The 25,635-nt window shown below is 43.0% G+C and overlaps 1 protein-coding gene across 4 annotated transcripts in view; it reads left to right on the forward strand.

Moving 5' to 3' along the window:
* Positions 1-25,635, forward strand: part of PKN2 (protein kinase N2) — a 124,416-nt gene that overhangs the window by 86,121 nt on the left and 12,660 nt on the right. For 3 of the 4 annotated variants that reach the window (XM_073643166.1, XM_073643167.1, XM_073643169.1), the window contains exons 5-15: positions 2,986-3,131; positions 7,206-7,419; positions 14,907-15,092; positions 17,684-17,793; positions 20,818-20,961; positions 21,858-21,933; positions 22,031-22,205; positions 22,545-22,677; positions 25,080-25,216; positions 25,308-25,383; positions 25,463-25,554. In XM_073643166.1, coding sequence (XP_073499267.1) covers positions 2,986-3,131; positions 7,206-7,419; positions 14,907-15,092; positions 17,684-17,793; positions 20,818-20,961; positions 21,858-21,933; positions 22,031-22,205; positions 22,545-22,677; positions 25,080-25,216; positions 25,308-25,383; positions 25,463-25,554 — 1,489 coding nt within the window. The remainder of the gene's footprint in view (positions 1-2,985; positions 3,132-7,205; positions 7,420-14,906; positions 15,093-17,683; positions 17,794-20,817; positions 20,962-21,857; positions 21,934-22,030; positions 22,206-22,544; positions 22,678-25,079; positions 25,217-25,307; positions 25,384-25,462; positions 25,555-25,635) is intronic. The other variant, XM_073643168.1, reaches the window with a different exon arrangement.

Raw genomic sequence — 25,635 nt, forward strand, 5'->3', positions numbered from 1 at the left:
AAACACAGACCACTCCTGCCGGGGATTCAACTGAATCTGCAATTTAGGCAGCAGGGATCTGGTTGTCAATCAGAACGTCAGAGGCCCCGCCCCCGCCATTTTTTTTTCTTTTTTTTTTTTAATATAATAAAGTCCCGGATATCCCCTTTAAGGATGAGCTAGTTGGACCTGTTCTGGGTTGAAGATGGACTCAAAATAAACTCCCAAACATACCACCAGTTTTTAGAAGACCCTTTATGCAAGCATTGGTACAGGAAAAGTCTGTATCGGTCAAGAAAACTATGATTTTTATGCAGGACATTGCTCCATCACATTCATCGAAATCTCCACCACTCGGCTGCCAGCGAAGATGAAAGAATAATGACCTAAAGACTAATGAGAACTTGTGGGCCCTTCTTAAATGGGAGATTTACAGTGAAGGCAAACCGTCTCCTCTCTGAACAGTGTCTGGGAGGCGGTGGTTGTTGCTGCCCCAAAAGTTGATTGTCAATAGATTAAGAAACTGACAAACTCCATGGATGGAGCTTATGGCTGTTATTGAATAGAAGGGCGACTATATTGGTCACTAATTTTATACATAAATATATATATATATATATACATATATATATTTATATTATTTTTTTTTTTTACTTCAGAAATGTATTTTTGTACATTTTAAGTTAATTATTCTCACTTTAACAGATGTAAATTTTCCCATGTTTTTCCTTTCATTTAGTTGCATAATAAATCTGCACACACAGATATTCTCCTAAGAAGTACAAATCCTCACTTTTACTTTCTTAAACATTTAGGTTTATTAACCATTTGAATTGACCGAAAGCACCGTAGGTCAATAATAAAATTGGTAATCAAAAGTACAAATTCTGTAATAATTGCTCTCACAGTTTATAATGGTAATAGTACCGGTTCCTGTGAGCATATGCAGTAGCACCTCCATTCCATCCATTCCTTTGTAAGATGTCCTCTCAGCTGATATTTTAATCTAATACTGGAGATACCAGGGGTGCTGAGATGAGAACAGGCTGCTCAGACTGCTGTCCACCCTGTCTTTCTGATGTAATACTGGAGATACCAGGGGAGCTTAGATGAGAACAGGCTGCTCAGACTGCTGTCCATCCTGTCTTTCTGATGTAATACTGGAGATACCAGGAATACTGAGATGAGAACAGGCTGCTCACACTGCTGTCCACCCTGTCTTTCTGAAGTAATACTGGAGTTACCAGAGGTGCTGAGATGAGGAAAAGCTGCTCACACTGCTGTCAACCCTGTCTTTCTGATTCAATACTGGAAAAACCAGGGGTCCAAAATAAGAACAAGCTGCTCACACAGCTGTCCTTCATCTTTCTGATGTAATACTGGAGATTCTAGTAAAGCTGCTATAAGAGGCTGCTCACACTGCTGTCCACCCTGTCTTTCTGATGTAATACTGGAGATACCAGGGTAGCTTGGATGAGAACAGGCTGCTCAGACTGCTGTCCATCCTGTCTTTCTGATGTAATACTGGAGATACCAGGAATACTGAGATAAGAAGAGGATGCTCACGCTGCTGTCCACCCTGTCTTTCTGATGTAAAACTGGAGATACCAGGAATACTGAGATAAGAATAGGCTGCTCACACTGCTGTCCACCCTGTCATTCTGATGTAATACTTGAGATACCAGGAATACTGAGATGAGAACAGGCTGCTCACACTGCTGTCCACCCTGTCTTTCTGAAGTAATACTGGAGATACCAGAGGTGCTGAGATGAGGAGAAGTTGCTCACACTGCTGTCAACCCTGTCTTTCTGATTCAATACTGGAAAAACCAGGGGTCCAAAATAAGAACAAGCTGCTCACACTGCTGTCCTTCATCTTTCTGATGTAATACTGGAGATTCCAGTAAAGCTGCGATAAGAGGCTGCTCACACTGCTGTCCACCCTGTCTTTCTGATGTAATACTGGAGATACCAGGGTAGCTTGGATGAGAACAGGCTGCTCAGACTGCTGTCCATCCTGTCTTTCTGATGTAATACTGGAGATACCAGGAATACTGAGATAAGAAGAGGATGCTCACGCTGCTGTCCACCCTGTCTTTCTGATGTAAAACTGGAGATACCAGGAATACTGAGATAAGAATAGGCTGCTCACACTGCTGTCCACCCTGTCATTCTGATGTAATACTTGAGATACCAGGAATACTGAGATGAGAACAGGCTGCTCACACTGCTGTCCACCCTGTCTTTCTGAAGTAATACTGGAGATACCAGAGGTGCTGAGATGAGGAGAAGTTGCTCACACTGCTGTCAACCCTGTCTTTCTGATTCAATACTGGAAAAACCAGGGGTCCAAAATAAGAACAAGCTGCTCACACTGCTGTCCTTCATCTTTCTGATGTAATACTGGAGATTCCAGTAAAGCTGCGATAAGAGGCTGCTCACACTGCTGTCCACCCTGGCTTTATGATTTAATACTGGAGATACCAGGGGTGCTGAGTAGTGATGAGCGAGTATGTTTTGTTAACCCTTTCGCCGAGTATGCTCGGGCTGAGCTCCGAGTATTTACCGCTGCTCGGTGATATGTTTGAATCGCTCCCGTGTGCATGATTTGCAACTGTTTGACAGCTTTAATACAAGTGAGGAATGTCTGCTTCTTACACATTCCTCACATGTATTAAAGCTGTCAAACAGTTGCAAATCATGCACACGGGAGTGATTCAAACATATCACAGAGTACGCTGAAGATAATCGCTGCTCGCCCGAGTATACTCGGCGAAAGGGTTAACAAAACATACTCGCTCAACACTAGTGCTGAGGTAAAGCAGGATCCTTGGAGGCAGAGGAGTAGTGTGCTCCTAAAGATCCAACTTGAAGAGTGGGTGTTGAGGATCTGTCAGTCTGAAAATATAATATCTTCCTTCACTTGTAGTGATTGTTATCCAGCATTGCCAAATTCTGTTCCGTAATATTACGGCTGTTCCATTATTTGTCTATTTTTGCTTCCAGCTAAACCTGTGATTAGTCCGCTTGAGCTCCGAATGGAAGAATTGCGGCATCATTTTAGGATAGAATTTGCTGTGGCTGAAGGAGCAAAAAACGTCATGAAGCTGCTAGGATCTGGGAAGGTTACAGACCGGAAAGCCCTCACTGAAGTAAGTTCAGGGGATGGGAGCACTGTATAAGCCTGCAGCACTCATGACTCTTCCGGTATTGTATGGTTTGCAGACTGGCTTAGTCACGGTTAATATGCCATACGTCAGAATTTGACAGCTCAGGTTCAGCTGGGTTTGGCGTGGTTTTTGGGTGGAGTAGTGTTTGATTTTTCAAGTTTATTTTAGGTGAGGTCCCTCCCACCTCTGGCAGACGGCTGGATGATAAAGCACCTTTACTCCATAAGTAGGCTTCAATTAAAAAGCTCTCTGTGTGTGGCATACAGTAGATCTTGGAGATTTACATCTATTTTTTACCTATTGAAATCGAGGCATTAACTCCATAGGCACGATCTGCACGCAGCGGCGTAATATTGTACAAGCAGCATGTGTGACTTTATGTACCTTGTGCGGAAACCTTTAGTTCTAGGAAAGTTCTTAGAACTGTTTTTGTTGAATTTGTATCGACATGATCACATAAGGCTGTCACATGTAGGTTTTTATCTTTTCCTCTGTGAGGTTAACAGTGGGGAGGGCTAGAACGTGCTGCAGTTTCTGACATTCTCTGTATGGACTAAACCTGTTGCAGTGGAGACAAGCTGCAGCGTATACATGAGGTTTATAGATTTTATAGAGATAAGATAAAAGTAATGCAACATCAAAACGCAAACTAGAAAAAGCCAATGATCACATCATGGCATGTACATATCACAGAGGAGGTGCACTTCTTGTATGTATGTTATCACAGTTTACTGCAACCCTCTCTGTCATGGTGCCATGTCTGCAGAGTCCATCACTTCTCAGTAGAAGCATTATGCAATTACTTGGGAAAATATAGTCGACATAAATTAGGATTAAGATTCCTCAGCATTTCTTCAAGTCAGGCACATAAAGACTGGAAGTTATGTCCTTCTAGTACCACAACTATTTATAGTAGTATCCTTACATTGTGCTGCTCCGCCACACACTGGAGGTTGTCCTCGCGGCATTGCTGATCCGCGAGTCATCAGGCTCCGGGCACCTCGCTGTTCTTTGGGCGTGGTGTTTTACTTTTGTAGAAACATTAGTCCTGATCTTTATATATCATGATTACTTCTACATGCCCTCACCTGCCCATAGTTTTTGTTTTTATTTGGATATCCAGCCCCTTTTAATTTCATTTTTTTGGTCATTTTTATCCTTTAGATTGTTAAATACACACTAAATAATTTAAAATAGACCCCATGAGGTTTCATCCCTCCCTCACATGAAATAATAAATAGAGTATAGTTTATCGTTAGACAGCACTTTGTGTTCACACAGTTTTTGGAGCAGAAACTGAATGGAAACTCTGATATCTTGAGGAGGTTTTTGGCGCGTTTCTGCTCCAAAAACTGAACTCTACGTAAACGCTCCATAAGGGTATGTGCGCACAATGTCATTTTCAGGTGGATTCTGTATGAAAAAGCGCCGCAAATACTGATCATAATGCACAGAAATGTGAAACCGACATTGCTGTGTACATGAACAATTTTTGTTACCTCTTTTAACTGCTTCAGGGTTCTGAAACGTCTTCAGCAATTAAAAGAAGTGACATGCCCACTCCTGGTTTACAACATAACTAGAGATCTACCCAAGGAATGGACAACTATTATTTCCAAGGGGCCACATGAGACCATGACTGTTGTGGAGGGCCAAACTTAATTCTGCTCATTATTGTTATTGTTTTATATTCATTTTTATCACTTACAAATTGAGCAGAGTTAAGCATGTTGGCACAGCAACTGCTATTACATGGTATGGTGGGGCTTATTGTAACATATATTCTTATCAGTAGGAAATAATCAAAGCCATCTAACTTTTATTTTTACAAAGTTCATAAAAAAACACTATTCATGAAAACATGAATATGGAGCTCCCACACAGCCCTTCAAAGTTAGATGTCTCCTCGCAGGTCCACCCCCCACGCAGTCGGATGTCTCCTCGCAGGTCCACCCCCCACGCAGTCAGATGTCTCCTCGCAGGTCCACCCCCCACGCAGTCGGATGTCTCCTCGCAGGTCCACCCCCCATGCAGTCGGATGTCTCCTCGCAGGTCCACCCCCCCACGCAGTCGGATGTCTCCTCGCAGGTCCACCCCCCACGCAGTCGGATGTCTCCTCGCAGGTCCACCCCCCACGCAGTCGGATGTCTCCTCGCAGGTCCACCCCCCACGCAGTCGGATGTCTCCTCGCAGGTCCACCCCCCACGCAGTCGGATGTCTCCTCGCAGGTCCACCCCCCACGCAGTCGGATGTCTCCTCGCAGGTCCACCCCCCACGCAGTCGGATGTCTCCTCGCAGGTCCACCCCCCACGCAGTCGGATGTCTCCTCGCAGGTCCACCCCCCACGCAGTCGGATGTCTCCTCGCAGGTCCACCCCCCACGCAGTCGGATGTCTCCTCGCAGGTCCACCCCCCACGCAGTCGGATGTCTCCTCGCAGGTCCACCCCCCACGCAGTCGGATGTCTCCTCGCAGGTCCACCCCCCACGCAGTCGGATGTCTCCTCGCAGGTCCACCCCCCACGCAGTCAGATGTCTCCTCGCAGGTCCACCCCCCACGCAGTCGGATGTCTCCTCGCAGGTCCACCCCCCACGCAGTCGGATGTCTCCTCGCAGGTCCACCCCCCACGCAGTCGGATGTCTCCTCGCAGGTCCACCCCCCACGCAGTCGGATGTCTCCTCGCAGGTCCACCCCCCACGCAGTCAGATGTCTCCTCGCAGGTCCACCCCCCACGCAGTCGGATGTCTCCTCGCAGGTCCACCCCCCACGCAGTCGGATGTCTCCTCGCAGGTCCACCCCCCACGCAGTCGGATGTCTCCTCGCAGGTCCACCCCCCACGCAGTCGGATGTCTCCTCGCAGGTCCACCCCCCACGCAGTCGGATGTCTCCTCGCAGGTCCACCCCCCACGCAGTCGGATGTCTCCTCGCAGGTCCACCCCCCACGCAGTCGGATGTCTCCTCGCAGGTCCACCCCCCACGCAGTCGGATGTCTCCTCGCAGGTCCACCCCCCACGCAGTCGGATGTCTCCTCGCAGGTCCACCCCCCACGCAGTCGGATGTCTCCTCGCAGGTCCACCCCCCACGCAGTCGGATGTCTCCTCGCAGGTCCACCCCCCACGCAGTCGGATGTCTCCTCGCAGGTCCACCCCCCACGCAGTCGGATGTCTCCCATTTTCCCATAAACAAATAAATAAAACTACTCCGCTGTGTACTGATCGCCAGACAGCAGTTGCGATCTATTGACCTCATCGCGCCTGGTGCTCTCAGACGCTCAGGCTCAGTGGTGGGAGAGGCAGCTGACAGCTCCCTATTTCATCATTATATTCAACTGTATCGGCTTGGCAAGGATGCAAATGCCGGTGAAATTACTATAAAAACTATAAATATAAAGATACGAAAGCAATAGCTATACCACCAACAAACGTTAGCTTTTTCCCCAAAGTGGCTTTGCCTAGGAGAACCTGGACTGGTCCGCTTGGGTCTTAAAGATGCTGTGTGCGCACACCCTAAAGGGGTTTTCCATTTTCAGAAAAACCCTGTCCACAGATGCAGTTTAATAAAAAAAAAAAAAAAAAAAAATTGATTTGTCTGTTAATGTCTGCAGGGCTGATGTCGCGTCGACAGCGCTGCAGTCAGTCTGTGATCTCAACGGCTTGTTCTGTCTATTTGGGCAGAGCCTCCAAGCTCACTGATTGGCTGCAGTGCTATTGAGGTGATGTCAGAGCTGCCGTCAATCAGACACCGAGAGCAGGAGCAGAGACTCTACGCTATACCTGGGGAGGGTGAGTAAAGTCCAGTTTGTTTGTAATTTTTTTTAAACAATTTGCCCCCCCCCCCACTAGAAAACTGAAAACTCCAAAGAGAAATGATTATTTTTCAGGATTGTTTGATTCAAGATTATTTCAAAAAGTCTCTGACAAATCCTGTCCTGTTTGCACCAGTTCTGTATTGAATTTTTGATTTGAGATGTCTAAACTTTTATATGGAATGATCAGATGTATTATCAAGACGTCCGACTTTATATAACCCAATTCTAATGCCCTTTCTGTGGTTTCCAGGCTCAATCAAGGTATAACGAATCCAGTCAGAAGCTAGACCTCCTGAAATATTCTCTAGAACAAAGACTCAGCGAACTCCCCAAAAATCACCCGAAAAGCAATATAATCATAGAAGAACTCTCCATGGTTGCATCTCCAACGCTAAGCCCACGGCAAAGTATGATCTCTACCCAAAACCAGTACAGCACACTATCCAAGCCAGCTGCTCTAACAGGTAACAACAAGAATCCGATCATGGCGGACTAGTGATGAGGACGGAGCAAAGTAGAACCTGTACGATAGGAATACATTGATTTAAAGTATTAATTTTTTATGTAATATTTTTAAGCTGTAAAACATTCAAAACGCAAAAACAAAATTTAGAGCTCAGATTGAATTTTTTAAAGGGTTGTCCCAAAATCTACATGAAAGGGTGTAGCAAAACCAGTTAGGAGTGGGTTAAATTCTAGTCTTATTAGATGCACCTGGCTAGCGTTGTGTCAATCTGCTGAATGAAGCAAAGTAAAGTGTGTTGAAACTAGTGAATGACCAGCCAAAATGTGAGCTGTACTGGGAGAAATTCAAGCCAGAGTCTCTCTCTCTGAATAGAGACTGCATGTCTCAGCTAGGAAAGCTGAGCAGTCTGTGTGTTAGAGCTGCAGAGTAACGTGTGGAAGCTGCAACCTGTTCAGTGTGAACTGTGCATGGAGTTTAACCATTCTATTTTGGAGCTAGAAGCTGCCGGAGCTCAGGGTGAAGGGGATACCGAGACTGGTAGGGTCGTACCTCTTCTATGTGTAAAGTTTGCTTTGGGAGAAAGGACTGTAATCTGTTCAGATGAGCCCTTTGAATCCTTTGATGTTTTATGAAAGCAGTTAAACTGCACCTGTTTGTACCAAACCGCATTGTCCGTGTGAACGCTACCTAAATGCCTACCTGAGAATGTGAATCCTTACAATGGGTTGTCCGACCTTTGGCTACAAGTCTGCAATCACTCTGTGACTGCAGACTTGTGAATCCTTACAGCACGCACTGCCGGCGGCGAGCGCGTGTCCACAAGTATGCGATGTGCATACATGCAGTCGCATGCCGACTAAATGTGCGCGGCCTCTTATATTGAGTGAGACCGGACACGTCTAGTCAGAATGTGGCTGGAAGTATGGAAATCGAATGCAAGTCATGTGATCGCCAGCTCCTGGCACTGGAGAATCCTCACAGCACACACTGTGAGGATTCACAAGTCTGCACTCACATAGTGACTGAAGACTTATACCCCAAGGCCAGACAATCCCTTTAAGTACATATCCACAGCACATATAATGTATGTTTGATCTCTGGGGTCCCACTGCTGTCTCTACTCAGTCTAGCGACTGGCTGACGTAGCAGAGTGCAGCACTCTGCTATATTTACGCAGTTTTATAGACTTTTCAGTCAAATGCGTGACCGCCATTCTGTTTTCTCAAATGGGCTAACAGGACCCAGGTGTTTGTGACGTGACTTCTGGGTCCCACAGCAATCGAGCACTTATTACCTGTCTTGGACATAGAAGAAATAAGTGGTGATAAATCCCAGGAAAAGATTGACTGATACCCTGATATTACAGAAGTATTTAATCTCCTAAATTGGTGGTCCCGACAGCAGCCTAGTGAGCGGTAGACACAGGTTGGTTCTTGACCCGATCTTGGTGTTCTTTTTGCTTGTAAAATTGACCTTTGCGGACTGCATTGTGACCACATGTAGTGCTTTTTTTCGTGAGGTTTCCACTTTGCTGCGTATCATAATGCCCCCACAGTCACGACGTAGCCCCCTAAAGACTGGAAATCTCCTTTAAATGCTTGAGACTGACCTCAATTAGATTGCTACTGTCTAATAAAAATTTTTTTTTTCCTAAATGGTAGCTTGTTGCTGTGTGCCGTTGGTATCTTCGGTCTCTATTGTTGTCGGGTGCTTCTTTTAATATGTTGTGACCCGTGGCCGAGGTTCTGTGCTTTTCGCTTGTGCCCAGCGTGATCCTCGCTGCTTATCTGCCTTCTGATGCATAGTCAGCTCCATGCAGCTTCTCCAGCCGCGTGTGCACACTGTGGTTTGTACATTTACGGACTATGTAGGTTAATTGGCTTCTAATTGGCATCTGACTAAATTAGTCCTGGTGCATGGATTCATGTGCCTGGTGGGTGGCTGAGATTGGGGGCACCACTGGGACCCTGACGGATGTACTTCACTGAGGTTCTGATGTTATCGGGCTGCATGTATGGAATTAAAGCCGCAAATTTGCAATATTAACATCTGAAATATTCAAATGGATCTATGGCTGGTTAATAATTTATACATGATTTTTTTTATGTGCAGTACTTGTAATGGAGTTGAGTAGACTGTTTTCAATAATTAAAGAGGTAGTCCGGCTTCTAAAACAAAAATATATATACAGTACAGACCAAAAGTTTGGACACACCTCATTTAAAGATTTTTCTGTATTTTCATGACTTTGAAAATTGTACATTCACACTGAAGGCATCAAAACTATGAATTAACACATGTGGAATTATATACTTAACAAAAAAGTGTGAAACAACTGAAAATATGTCTTATATTCTAGGTTCTTCAAAGTAGCCACCTTTTGCTTTGATGACTGCTTTGCACACTCTTGGCATTCTCTTGATGAGCTTCAAGAGGTAGTCACCGGAAATGGTTTTCACTTCATAGGTGTGCCCTGTCAGATTTAATAAGTGGGATTTCTTGCCTTATAAATGGGGTTGGGACCATCAGTTGTGTTGTGCAGAAGACTGGTGGATACACAGCTGATAGTCCTACTGAATAGACTGTTAGCTGTTTTTTTCTTGCCATAATACAAATTCTAAGTAAAGAAAAACGAGTGGCCATCATTATTTTAAGAAATGAAGGTCAGTCAGTCCGAAAAATTGGGAAAACATTGAAAGTGTCCCCAAGTGCAGTTGCAAAAACCATCAAACGCTACAAAGAAACTGGCTCACATGAGGACTGCCCCAGGAAAGGAAGACCAAGAGTCACCTCTGCTTCTGAGGATAAGTTTATCCGAGTCACCAGCCTCAGAAATCGCAGGTTAACAGCAGCTCAGATTAGAGACCAGGTCAATGCCACACAGAGTTCTAGCAGCAGACACATCTCTACAACAACTGTTAAGAGGAGACTTTGTGCAGCAGGCCTTCATGGTAAAATAGCTGCTAGGAAACCACTGCTAAGGACAGGCAACAAGCAGAAGAGACTTGTTTGGGCCAAAGAACACAAGGAATGGACATTAGACCAGTGGAAATCTGTGCTTTGGTCTGATGATTCCAAATTTGAGATCTTTGGTTCCAACCACCGTGTCTTTGTGCGACGCAGAAAAGGTGAACGGATGGACTCTACATGCCTGGTTCCCACCGTGAAGCATGGAGGAGGAGGTGTGATGGTGTGGGGGTGCTTTGCTGGTGACACTGTTAAGGATTTATTCAAAATTGAAGGCATACTGAACCAGCATGGCTACCACAGAATCTTGCAGCGGCATGCTATTCCATCCGGTTTGCGTTTAGTTGGACCATCATTTATTTTTCAACAGGACAATGACCCCAAACACACCTCCAGGCTGTGTAAGGGCTGTTTGACCAAGAAGGAGAGTGGTGGGGTGCTACGCCAGATGACCTTGGAAGACAATTTCCTTTGACTACCTCTTGAAGCTGATCAAGAGAATGCCAAGAGTGTGCAAAGCCGTCATCAAAGCAAAAGGTGGCTACTTTGAAGAACCTAGAATATAAGACATATTTTCAGTTGTTTCACACTTTTTTGTTAAGTATATAATTCCACATGGGTTAATTCATAGTTTTGATGCCTTCAATGTGAATGTACAATTTTCATAGTCATGAAAATACATAAAAATCATTAAATGAGAAGGTGTGTCCAAACTTTTGGTCTGTACTGTGTATATATATATATATGTATGTATGTATGTATGTATGTGTATATATGTGTGTATATATATATATATATATATATATATATATATATATACATATATATGTATATGTATGCATACTCAAATTTTTATTTTTAAGCAATTTCAACTACTCCTCAATCGAAATCTCTGAATATATACTTAGCAAATGCCAATCACCAATTCTGAAGCGAGCCCCCCTTTAAGGAAGGAGTACAGACATTGGCTAGTTTTTATGTAATATATATATATATATATATATATATATATATATATATAATTAATTATGAGACCTAGCATGAAATAGGGAACGAACCGGTCTATCGCTCCAGACTACCCACATAAACAGAAGTCCGACACTATAAAAATGTTGAGTTCCCCCATATGCCTACTGAAGCCATTCGGGGTCATCACCACTGTCGGACTCATCTTTAACTGTTCTACGGGGGTGACGTACCCAACTCCTCCACCTACATGGGTAGGAGGTCGTAGCTGCAGGACTGTGGCAGATTGATGATTGTGACTTTTTTTTTATGACACTGTTCACTATCTCGGACACAGCACATGGACAAGAGTGCTGCCGTTTTGAGATGACCGTAACACCTTAGACCATATTCACACGGAGTTTTCTAGAGGCAATAATAATTTTTATGTATACACCGCCAGCATATTCCGCAGCACTTTACAATTAAAGCGTTCAGATTTTTCAAACTGAATACTTCAAGAAACAATGGTTTTTGGAGGATTTTTTTGGGTAGGGTTTCTTATCCCATAAATTTTAGAAGAGGTTATTTTGTCTCTGATTTATTTTTTTTTTTTGCATCCTTTTCAATTTGATACTGCCTAGTTTGGAGAGGTTTCCCTCAGGATCCGCTTTAAAGAAAAGATGAGCACTCGTTATTTGTTTTGGTCAGAAGGTGTTTTTCAAAATCGTGTCTCAGGGGGAAAAAAAAAAGTTCAGAAAACTTCTCAGATAGGCAGCAAAGTGCATTTTTTATGTAAAAAAAGTGAATGTTTTCAAAGTGTGTAAGCTTTTTTTTTAAGAGAATTTTGGAGCTGCTCTGCTTAAAGACAAAACAAAGAAAACTATGTGAACATAGCATTGGGGTGATTTATACTGCTGATTTTGGCCCATTAATGAGTGCCGATCAATATATATCCAAAACTGATGGGAACAGAACAATCGTTAATTCGAGCTTTCTGTCCCCATATAGCTTCATGTTGTCAGCAGTATATCCCCTGTTCACACATTGCATTTAACAATTACAACTGCTTCTCACTAAAAAAGAATATCGTCAGAAAGTTAATTTATTTCAGTTCTTCAATACAAAAAGTGAAACTCATATATTATATAGTCATTACAAACAGAGTGATCTATTTGAAGTCTTTATTTCTGTTAATGTTGATGATTATGGCTTACAGCCAATGAAAACACAAATGTCATTATCTCAGTAAATTAGAATAATTAACAAAAAACACCTGCACATTTAAAAAGGTCCCTTAGTCTGTTTCAGTAGGCTCCACAATCATGGGGAAGACTGCTGACTTGACAGATGTCCAGAAGGCAGTCATTGACACACTCCACAAGGAGGGTAAGCCACAAAAGGTGATTGCTAGAGAAGCTGGCTGTTCAGAGTGCTGTATCAAAGCGTATTAATGGAAAGTTGAGTGGAAGGAAAAAGTGTGGAAGAAAAAGGTGCACAAGCAACCGGGATAACCACAGCCTTGAAAGGATTGTTAAGAAAAGGCCATTCAAAAATTTGGGGAGATTCACAAAGAGTGGACTGCTGCTGGAGTCATTGCTTCAAGAGCCACCACACAGAGACGTATCCAGGACATGGGCTACAAGTGTCGCATTCCTTGTGTCCAGCCACTCATGACCAATAGACAACGCCAGAAGCCTCTTACCTGGGCCAAGGAGAAAAAGACCTGGACTGCTGCTCAGTGGTCCAAGGTGGTGTTTTCAGATGAAAGTAAATTTTGCATTTCATTTGGAAATCCAGGTCCCAGAGTCTGGAGGACTCAGAGTGGAGAGGCCACAATTCAAGCTGCTTGAGGTCTAGTGTGAAGTTTCCACAATCAGTGATGGTTTGGGGAGCCATGTCATCTGCTGGTGTAGGTCCACTGTGTTTTATGAAGACCAAAGTCAGCGCAGCCGTCTACCAGGACATTTTAGAGCACTTCATGCTTCCCTCTGCCAACAAGCTTTTTGGAGATGGAAATGTCATTCTCCAGCAGGACTTGGCACCTGTCCACACTGCCAAAAGTACCAATACCTGGTTTACACACAACAGTATCACTGTGCTTGATTGGCAGCAAACTCGCCTGACCTTAACCCCATAGAAAATCTATTATAGAGAATCTATGGGGTATTGTCAAGAGGAAGATGAGACACCAGACCCAACAATGCAGATGAGCTGAAGGCTGCTATCAAAGCAACCTGGGCTTCCATAACACCTCAGCAGTGCCACAGGCTGATCGCCTCCATGCCACATTGCCGCATTGATGCAGTAATTGATGCAGAAGGAACCCCGACCAGGTATTGAGGGCATTTACTGAACATACATTTCACTAGGACAACATTTCAGATTTGAACATTTTTCAAGCTGTTGTAAAGTATTCTAATTTACTGAGATAACTTGTGTTTTCATTGGCTGTAAGCCATAATCATCAACATTAACAGAAATAAACACTTGAAATAGATCCCTCTGTTTGTAATGACTCTATATAATGAGTTTCACTTTTTGTATTAAAGAACTGAAATAAATGAACTTTTTGATGATATTCTAATTTAGTGAGAAGCACTTAGTTTTATGCCGACATAAAACTAATCACCTGATGACCAGTCGTTTTGCACATTTACACTGACTGAATGCTTTTATGAATGCGCATTTGCCGATCATCAGCTTGTATAAATGACATCATGATATCCTCTTCAGTAGCTCAAGTGTTCAAGTATTGCTTTTATTTTATTTCTGCTTCTCTATTATATTATATATATATTTTTTTATTTATTTTTAAATCAGCCATACGGGCCTTCTTTATTTAGTGCTAATTTTGAAGGTCTACACCAAGGGGTCGTGGCTTACAGGGTAATAATGAAGAGGAGCCTAGAGACATGCTGCCTCGGTATAGACCGTAAAAATAAGCACCAAATAAAAAATCCTATATCTCTGGGACCGTATGCTGGATCTAAAAAACAGTAAACAAAAAAAAACAACAGAATACTAAGGGGAGCAGTGGGAATAAAATAAGTGCTCTTTTGACCTAGGCACAAGACCTCCTTAAATTGCCACAATAAGGCAAATCTAATTGGTGCTTTTGTAACCACTAGGGTTGAAAGTAGAGCGCCACCTACTGGACAGCAAATTGTAAGCTGTAGGAAGGAGTCTTGAGTTTCTCTCTGAAATGATCCATTGTTTACCACTTTCTGCCCATGATTGCCATCAGGGTGACTCACTTCAGCGGTGGTGTCTTCAAGGCTAGTGTTCATTAATGCGGATGTGCCAATTAAAATCCACCCCTGCCTCAGATGCACTTAGTCCTGGTATAAATAGACATTCATGTTCAGGCCAGTTTCATAGATAGGCAGTAAATGGTACATTTCATAGTTTACCCAGTGGAGTTGCACATGTTCAAGCCCCAACCTGCAAAACCAGGAGTAACCACAGCATCACACTGTGGACTGACTGGACCTCCAGTTATTGATCTCATGCTCACTAGTGATAGATCTGGAGGGCGCAAATATTTTATTTCTCATTCTTCTTATTTCTCAGGTACCCTGGAAGTCCGACTCATGGGCTGCCAGGACATTCTTGAGAATGTCCCTGGTAGATCGAAAGCCACCACCACCACCCTCCCTGGCTGGAGTCCAAGTGAAGCGAGATCCTCCTTCATGAGCAGGACAAGTAAAAATAAAAGTGTCAGCGGTAGGAATCTCCTGAAGACAGATGACTTTTCCAGTTCAGTAACTTTTCTGTTTGTTATGGTCTCCTTCCATTTACATGATCTCGGCAAACTGATGTCTCGTGATCGCATCGTTTATGGAAAAAGGGTTTCGAGCATCGGCCTTCAAGTTTCCATGTTAGAAATTAACCTTGAAACGTGTTTGGACAAATTGTTTGATTCTTGCGTCCTGGCCTAGATCTTATACCATTCTATTATTTTATATTCATGGGCATAATGGTGAAAGAACTAGGTTTGTCCTCTACGCTCGGCCTATTTTGTGCCATGTTTATAAAGTAGCACCTTTATTACATGTATATATCTCCCCTATAAGGTAAACTATGTCTTGGCATAATCATACACTTTAAGGACTTTCCTATTTTTGTCTTTGGGATCCAGCCATCTCCTTTTATTTTTCCATCTCCGCATTCCCACAGCCATAAGTTGTTTTTTTTGTTCTCCATCGACAGCTGTATGAGATTTTATTTTTGCAGGATAATTTATATACTTTTCAATAGTATCGTCTCTTGCTACATACAACTCAAAAAAAATAAAAAAATTCCATCTAAATATTGATGAACTTATATTATATTATGTTGACCCTGCAATCTTTAAAAAAAATTACCCTAAATTTTTGTTCACAAATGATAATTTTGATGTGGAATTTTCTGGCTAAAAAAAAAAGTTCTAGCAAAATTTTTTAACATTTTTTTTTTTCTCTGCTTCAATTGAATCAGTAGACAAATTTAGGGCACATTTTTCAAGAAGAAATGCCTCAAGTATTGACATATTGCTTCTTTTTCCTCATGGGAAAAAACAGCACCTTGTGCAGTATAAATGTTTTTTTCCATTGGGATCATTAGGAAGCTTATTCAAAGATTTCATTCAATTTTGTATTCTAGAATAAAACATTGACAGGCCATAATACAGGGAGGAAATCTATTCGCGCTTGCCTACAGTAGGAATGGAGGCCTTCCCTAGGCTCCCAAATGCCACGAATATCTGTTGGCACACATTTTTTTTTTTTTGTTTCCACGATGAGTTTTTGACGCTGCTTATTTTCACAAAAAAAACCTCAGCATCTTACAGCTCCAGTAAAAGTGGATGGGATTTATAGAATTCTCATGCCTACTATTCTTCTTCTTTTTTTTTTTTGTATAATTTATACAGCGTAACCTGACCTGTCTAACGTGTTTGAAATCCACAACCTGTCAATTTCTCTTGCGGGTGCACTGACTTTTTATGTGCAGATTTGCCCCATAGTTGGCGAGATGCACTAAAAACACAAGTAGTCCACACATGACTGTATCAGTAAAGTTTTGTCATAGCCAAATACCAAGAAGTATTAAAAACAAAGCAGCTTTATTTAAAACATAATATAGCAAAAAGAGACAAAAAAAGCAGCAATAAAAACGCATGTAAAAAATGCACTAAAAAAAAAGTAATGCAAATATAAAACAATGCAAGTGTCATTATTTACCTAATAAGTGCTGAAATATTGCCGAAAATCTGCAACTTAAGAAAGTTGCCAAATACTTATCGTGGGAACGTAGCCTTAGATGTTGCACTTAAAAAAACCTTACTGTGAATCGAAGAGGTTATTTGGCCAGAATGAGTTCTCTCGGATCCTGGCTGATATAACCTGATGTTGGGTTTTAGTTAAACCACCATTTGCTCTTTGTTATGGCGGCAGAGCTCCTGTACCTGTGCTGCTACCATGATATAACAGTATGGCGGCTCCCAGGAACCACACATTTGCTGTTGCCTGCTATTACATCATGAGACGGGAAGGGGATAGCGGGATTGTCTCACGACTACAACCTCTTTAGATAGAAGTCAGCCTGATGATGGTGGTCTCTTGAAAGTCCGGATACACTTTTAAGTATAAGATAATTTGTTGTTCAGCTCTGATTAATAATAAGGTTTTATTTTAATCTCACCTCTGGTCATCCTTTTCTCTCTTAATTTTTTTTATACAAATTGCCTCTTCAGAGAGGAAGAGGACTTGAAAAAATATAGCACCACCTATTGGAAGCAGCAATCCTACTAGTCACAATCACCCCTTTAACGAGCCTTGTAATATGACTTAGGATAAAAGTCAAATCAGAATCTCGATTTGCAGACTGGTGTTTTGGGGTACTGCCCCTCATCAGTGCAAAGTATGGGAACTGATTTGGCTAGGTGAGAGGCTCTGGATTTTTAGTTATCACTATGCCACATTATACATTACCAACAAGAGAGGGAAAAAAAATATGTCTTGCCTCCAGGCTATATATAGACTTTTTAGAGTCCTAACATAGACTAAGGGGCAAATCTGCACATAAAAAGTCAGCGCACCCGCAAGAGAAATTGACAGGTTGTGGATTTCATGTGCGTAATTGTAGGGCATGTTGGTAAATGCCGTGTAACATGCCCTACAATTGGCAAGAAGGCTTGCTCCATTTGAGAGCGATTGGTCTGTTCATACATTGGGCTCTTTACAAAAGAAAAGTAAATCTATAATCTTTCCTTAAGCAGATATTTTGTTGTCGTGGGTTTAACAGTGGAGCATTTTGTTTCTTGCAATCCTCTTAGCCTTTTAAGCTGACTTGGTGTAATTTCCTTACAGATGAGGTCTGTGCTGTGCTGAAGCTGGACAATACCATCGTGGGTCAGACCAACTGGAAACCCATCTCAAACCAGTCATGGGACCAGAAGTTTACGCTAGAGCTGGACAGAGTATGTATAGTCCTGAGGAGTCCTGTATACAGCAAGTGTGTGCATCAACCTTGTATCAGTCAGCTTGCAACCACACAGGTCTGGTGTGCTCCAGACTTTCCTTACAGCAAAATCCACACCTGATGATTCACATTTTGCTGCAGAATTTAATGCAATATTTATTAATGCATTGGAAAAGGTGAAAACTGCAATGAAAAATCTGCAGGGTTGTTTCCTGCAGCATGCGGATGGGATTTTGTAAAATCTTGTGCACCATGCTGTAGTAGGATCCATACAGAAAATCTTCTACATGTATGACCTGTGTTAAAATACATACCATTAAAACAAAAAAACACAGTACCCCCCAATATGCTAGGAGCCTGCGCACTTACCTTGTCACTGAGAATGGAAGCTCATACTTCATGAAGTGAACCCACAAGTCAAGGGTGTACTTTAAAGGGTGTATTCCAGCTATATACATCACAATTCCCAATAGATTTTATGTTTACTATTTCAGTTTACATTCTTGAAAAAAGATCTAGACTTTTGAGAAATGATTTAAGTTATTTAGGCCCTTAAAGGGAACCTGTCACTTCCTATCTACTATCTACACTGCCCCCATAGCGTTGCATGTGCATCACTAACAAGCTGTTTTCATGAAAATTGGTGCAGCTATAATGATTTTAAAATTTTAAATATACTTAGATCCTACCTGCTCATTCAGTCATAGTGGCGTGCTTGTCATATTCAGTCATGGGCGGGTGCAGCATTCACTCACTGCTGGCGCTGCCCTTATATTTGAATCCTGCTCCCGGCAAGCGCTGATATTGTGGGGCGCAGGCACACTTGTATATGTCCGGCCGCCTGTGCAGTGAGGCTGTGTGATTACCAGCTTCACCTCACATGCGCGGGGGACATAGCACATGCGCAGTGAACTGTGTAGTTCGCAGCTGCACTGAGCATGCGCTATGACATATTCCCCGCGCATGCGCAGTGAGGCTGTGTGATTACCTGCTTCACTGCGCATGTGCTACGATGCTCTATTCCTCGTGCATGCGCAGTGAGGCTGTGCGATTACCAGCTTCACTGCGCATGCGCTATGACGCTCTTTCCTGCGCATGCGCAGTGAGGCTGTGCGATTACCAGCTTCACTGCGCATGCGCGGGGAACATAGCGCATGTGCAGTGAAGCTGGTAATCACACAGCTTCACTGCGCATGTGCGGAGAACAGAGCGTCATAGCGCATGTGCAGTGAAGCTGGTAATCACACAGCCTCACTGCGCATGTGCGGAGAACAGAGCGTCATAGCGCATGCTCAGTGCAGCTGCAAACTACACAGTTCATTGCGCATGCGCAGTGATGTTCCCCGTGCAGTTTTTGGTCTAGAATGAAAATTAGAATAAATGATTTTATTTATTTCAATTTGAGGGGTGAGTGGGATGATATTAATTACTGCAGTGCCTTATGTTCACCATAAACTTACATAGTGAAAGAGGCAGAGCTAACGTTATCCAAACGAGACTCTCCGAGCTGATCATGTCCTGTGATTACAGCAGCCTCTGCACTGTTTTCCAGAAAGCAGAGTCTGCAGTGTGGAACAGTAGAGAAGGAAATGGAAAGTGTGATGTGAGCTACCACGCTTGTAGAGATAGTGACCATTGCTAGGCTGCTGCTCCACTACAACATGGCAGACAATGATGACTTTCTGTTGGTGGATGAAGGAGAGGTCTGACGGGAAGTGCTTTAGCGGAGCACAGTACCCAATAAGAGCAATGACACTTTTTTCTTTATCCAGTGGAGGATTCTTTAGAAATTACTGCTACTGTCTAATTTTGACACTTAATATCTTGAATATATCGGTCTGTGACAATGGTGGAAACAAAATTACAAAAGTTGCAGCTTAGAGTTTTCGTCCCCTGCTCTATCTGCCACGTTTTGTGACCCATGTCTTAATATATATGAGAAGTGTAAGCGCTGGAACTTTTAGTACGTTAAAAAGGGTATTCCCATCTCCAAGATCCTATCCCAATATGTAGTAGGTATAATAATGATAGCACATACCTCCAATTAGAAATGTAAGATAGTTCTTCTGATTAGCTATTTCGCTAACTTAAAGGAGTATTTCCATCTCCAAGATCCTATCCCAATATGTAGTAGGTGTAGTAATAATAATAATAATATCAGCAAATACCTCCAATTAGAAATGTAGTATAGTTTTTCTGATTAGCTATCTTTCTTTCCTCATGCAGGACCTTAAGTATCCATGGATATGACCACTAGCAACTAGCTAACGGTCACTATATCAGTGGTTGTGACCATGGATACCTAAAGTCCTGCAATGCATATGAGGAGACATAGCAAATCAGAAGAACTATACTACATTTTTAATTGGAGGTATTTGCTATTATTATTATTATTATAACCCCTACTACACATTGGGATAGGATCTTGGAGATGGGAATAACCCTTTAAGTGTGGGGCATTGCAGTACCTTGGGTAGCCATGGATATGACCACTTATACAGTGACAAACAGCTCTTAGTGATCATAACCATGGACCTGAGATACTGCAATGCCTTGGCCTCCATGGTTATGACCACGAAGAGCTGTCTGTCACTGTATAAGTGGTCGTAACCATGGATACCTAAGCTACTGCAGTGCCCTGCACATGGGGTAAGTGACATAGTGAATCAGAAGAACTATACTACATTTCTAATTGGAGGTATTTGCTAATATTATTATTACGCCTGCTATATATTGGGATAGGATCTTGGAGATGGGAATACCCCTTTAAGGTAGAAATGTGGTCACTATCACTGGTTGTAAAACCCACCACACTTGTCATAGATCCGGTCATTGGTATGGAACAGCAAATTGTGAATGTAATAAATGGCATCTGAGAACATTACCTTGGGGAAAATGCAGTTACTTGTAATATTCCTTGTAATGAATGACTAAATGTAGGACAAATCCTCTAGGGCAGACATTGTACACTGTAGCACATGTCCGTTACTTTTATCTTACAAGGTTTCTTTTTTTTTTCTAGTCCCGAGAACTTGAGATTTCGGTGTTCTGGAGAGATTGGCGATCCCTGTGTGCAGTAAAGTTCCTGAGGTTAGAGGATTTCCTGGACAATCAACGGCATGGCATGTGTCTCTACCTGGAGCCACAGGGCACACTCTTTGCAGAGGTGAGAATTGGGAGTACAAGTCCTCCGCATCTCCCCACCCCCACACACAGCAGCACCTGCTGTCATTTATGTAGGACTATGAGAACAATGCACATACTCCTTTCTTCTGTTTCTGGGGTTTCTTGTGTCATTGAAGGTGACTCATTTAAGGAAATCCATGCAAATATGCCAGATTACTGAAAGCCCTTTACCTATAGACAGTGTTAAAAGGTGTTTTCCCATAAATCAATGAAAATATAGAGATTATTTCTGTGAAGAGGTGTCTACCCATGTCAGACCTGTGCAACAAGTGTGATAGGTCACTTAAAGGGATTATCCATCAAACTGAATTTATTAGCCTCCAATGGGTGGGTTATAAATGTATGATCGCTGCCGGGACCGTATATTCATCACCGTTGAACTGTTTTAAGAGGCTGTTCAAATATCAGGTCACGTCCGCTCCTTCGTGTGCTCGTCCACATCACGGACTGGCACAGGAGAGCTTTGCTATTACATGCACTTTTCTGGACCAGAAAATGGACCAGAATATTGCATGCTGCATACACCTAAAGACCCTTGAAGAAAGCTGCTCATGTGCACTAGCTGGTCAGTTTGCTGTTTTTGTGCGGCTCATTGCACACCCCAACACCGCACCAACTGAAAAAGGTTGTAGAATAATTTTCATGGCTATTCCTTTCATTTGTAGAAATCCTTATGCATAAGCCAGAAGCGATTAACACCTGCCATGTGTGAATACACCCTAATGGGGGTTTGAGCCTCAGTTATTCAGTGAGCAGATTGAATGGAGATGCGCGTGAGCTTACGCTCTGCTGGTCCATTCATTGTCTATGGGACTGATGGCAAGAGATTACCGCTATGGGACTCTTACTGATTCAGTTTTGTTTCCCATTTTTCAGGTAACATTTTTCAATCCAGTTATTGAAAGACGACCAAAACTTCAGAGGCAAAAGAAGATCTTTTCAAAGCAACAAGGTACCGTTGGCATTTAATTTTCAAGGACATTTTAAGATATTTGCTCCCTGTCTTTTCTGCCCCAATGTTGATCTGATTTGTTTATGGTGTTTTGCAGGCAAAACATTCCTCCGAGCGCCACAGATGAACATAAACATCGCCACATGGGGGCGACTGGTGAGAAGAGCGATCCCCACAGTAAATCACTCCGGCACATTCAGCCCCCAGGTGTCCGTTCCGGCTTCTGTACCAGTCGTGGACACAAGGAATGTAGAGTTATCCCCAGCCGTCGGGTAAGATCTGGGGAGCTCCTCTTATAAAATCCATTTAGTGTGTCCAGTGCTGGTGTAAGATAAAGTCACTCCTAGTGCAACGCTTTTTATTATGTGGGCTGCACAATATCCAGAATCGCTCTGCCCCCCGTGTTGAAGGAACTGGGCAGTGCTACATGACCACCAGCAGGGGATACATTGGGGGGATGTTCTAAGATGGAATCAAAAGGGGGCGCCGCAATGTGTGTATATAACAATTGAAAAATAGTTTTACGTGATTTGTTTTATTTTTTCCTTTCCTTATGGTAATATATGAAAGTGTGAGTTTGTACGTGAACTGTCAAATTTTGTGTTTTTCAGTGAGTCTCCTATAGGCAAGTTAAACTTTGAAATAGAACCTGAGCCGCCTACAGCTCCACCTCGGGCTTCTTCCTTAGACCTGGATCTGTATCCGTCATCATCAGAAATAAAGACACCTAGTATACCAGCTCAGGTGAGACATACAGTGCGCAGAGCAAGCTGTATGCTTAGGAACATATTAACAGGCAACCGCAAAACGAGAGAATTTTCAGATAAATACAATAACCTGAAGTAATAGATTACAATACACTACTTTTCTTTAAAGCACCACTCCAGCGTTTTTTTTTTGTTTTTATCTCACTGCTGGAGTGGTCCTTAAAATCCAAGTCCCCTGCCCCTTATCTGATACTCACCATCCAGCGTTTTCATTTGTTTTCACCGCCACTCCGCTCTGTCTTCTGCAGTTTGTGAACTGCCGGGAGCTCCAGTGTTTCATGGAGCGGCGCGGAGGTCACTGTTCACAAGTCTGTGAGAGTCTCATTCTTGCTCTCATAGGCTTGTATTGAGAGCTTGAGACGTAGCTTCTTACTTCCGACCAATCAAAAGTTGCACTCACAAGATGGTGCCGAAAAACAGTGAAGACGACGGAGGGCGAGTATATGACCAAGACTTACAATTAAAGCACCACTCCAGCGGTGGGAAAAACAGAACGCTGAAGTAGTGCTTTAAAGAAAAATATGACCTATTGCTGCTCCACTGATTTTAGGACAGTTTCTTTTTCTTCTTTGCTCCTCTCTTCCAAAGTTATGTCCCCCGGTAATAATGGTGCAAACTTTCCCTTCAGCCAATTGCACGTATACCGCAGAGACGTTCTGATCCCTTCAGCCAATTGGATGTATACCGCAGAGACGTTCTGATCCCTTCAGCCAATTGGACGTATACCGCAGAGACGTTCTGATCCCTTCAGCCAATTGGATGTATACCGCAGAGACGTTCTGATCCCTTCAGCCAATTGGACGTATACCCCAGAGACGTTCTGATCCCTTCAGCCAATTGGACGTATACCGCAGAGACGTTCTGATCCCTTCAGCCATTTGGACGTATACTGCAGAGACGTTCTGATCCCTTCAGCCAATTGGACGTATACCGCAGAGACGTTCTGATCCCTTCAGCCAATTGGACGTGTACCGCAGAGACGTTCTGATCCCTTCAGCCAATTGGATGTATACCGCAGAGACGTTCTGTGATTCATGCCCAGTTGGTTGAAGGGAAAATTTGCACCGTTATTACCGGGGGACATAACTTTGGAACGGAGGGGCACAGGTAAAAAAAAAAAAAAGAAAAACTGATCCAGAATCTGCAGCGGCAATTGTAGGAGGTAGTCCTTTAAATTTAAAAAAAAAAAAAAAAAAAAAATCAAGTGACAGGTCTTTTTTAAATAATTCCAACTGCCCCCCACAAAACCATTTGCTATAAGTACCCGCCAGTTGGGGCGAAGAAAAATTATTTCTCATCCCATACCTTGTTCTCTATACATACAGTTCCTTCATTACAAGTAGAACAGTTGAAGTGAAGAGATTCTTGTCCTCCTTTGTGATTGTGTGATAGCTACAATGACACTTGAGTTTTCAGGCTTGGTTCAGAGGTCTGCTCTATGGTAGACTCTGCTCTATGGTAGACTCTGCTCTATGGTAGACTCTGCTCTATGGTAGACTCTGCTCTATGGTAGACTCTGCTCTATGGTAGACTCTGCTCTATGGTAGACCTTACATGCTTTAATAAATCTGATCCCATGAAATAATTTCTCACCACTCTCCTTCTGCAACTTTCGGATTATTAATCTGCAGTATGACAATTTATACTGGGAGTTTCCCCTCTGAGGCAATCCGCAGTATTTCCCCTACAAAATCCTTAGCAAGAAATGCAGTGTTGTGCTGCTTGTTCCGCTGTGCATTTAATTGATCAGTCCCATATGAATAAGCCCTAATTGACAGCCAGGAGACGTTTCCAAGAGAAATGACCGAGGAACAGCACAATGTAGACTTAAGAAAGGCGCAGGACTGTTGTCTATTTTAGTTAATACTTAATGTACTCTGTATATAACACATGTACAGAGAGCTGACGCTCAGTTTTAATAAAGTTTTAAATTGTAGATAGGTTTTCTTAAAGGGATTGTCCAGTGAAAACAAGTTATTTCCTATCGACAGGATAGCTGATTAGTTAGTGATCAGTGGGGGTCCGACTCCTGAGATCCGCACTGATAATGAATTTACTTTTTATCCCAGTTAAAGATGGAGAAACAGATGGGACCCCCGACTGCAGCTCCATTCATTCTCTCTGGGATTCTGGGAAAAGCAGAGCGCAGCAGGCCTATAGGGAATGAATGGAGCAGCGGTTGAGTGTGCACTGCACTCCACCATATCCGTGCAAGCCCCAGCTTTCAGATCCCACCGATCAATAACTTATAACCTGCCCTACGAATAGGTGATAACTTGTTTTCACCAGATAACCCCTTTAATTTTCTGGCGTTTGGCAGCCACAGCCACAAGGTCCTCACCACCTTGCTGACATGATTTGATCTTCATTTCCATACAGGACGCAGGACCAAATCATGAGTTCTCAAATAACAGAAACAGCGTAGCGTCAAAGCCCACCACGGACTTGATGAATGAAGGGCAGATCACCGTGTCTGATCTGGATTATAGTGCAATGCAAGAAACGGAGGACAGACGGTAAAGTGACTTCTCTATTATAGGGTTGGTCTCGCTGGGCTCCTCTGCTGTTTGTGGGTCATTTCTCATTTTCTTCCTCCTTTCCCCGCAGAGTGCAGCAGCGGTTTCAGTTCAGTCTCCAGGACTTCCGGTGCTGTGCAGTATTGGGCAGGGGGCATTTTGGAAAAGTATGTTTCCTTGACTGGTGCAGTGGATTTGGGCGATGCTGCTTGTACTAGGTGTATTTACAGCTGCTTTGTGTTTCAGGTGCTGCTGGCCGAGTACAAGAACACTAATGAGATGTTTGCCATCAAAGCCTTAAAGAAAGGAGACATCGTAGCCCGTGATGAAGTGGACAGGTATTTGAATGCATTCGGGTAGAAAAGAGGAAAAATAAAAATAAACCATCCACGTATCCTTGTATGTTACTGCTCCATGGG

Source organism: Phyllobates terribilis, unplaced genomic scaffold, assembly GCF_046119375.1.
Source record: "Phyllobates terribilis strain yellow unplaced genomic scaffold, ASM4611937v1 Scaffold_8__6_contigs__length_399053987, whole genome shotgun sequence".
NCBI classification, from domain to species: domain Eukaryota; kingdom Metazoa; phylum Chordata; class Amphibia; order Anura; family Dendrobatidae; genus Phyllobates; species Phyllobates terribilis.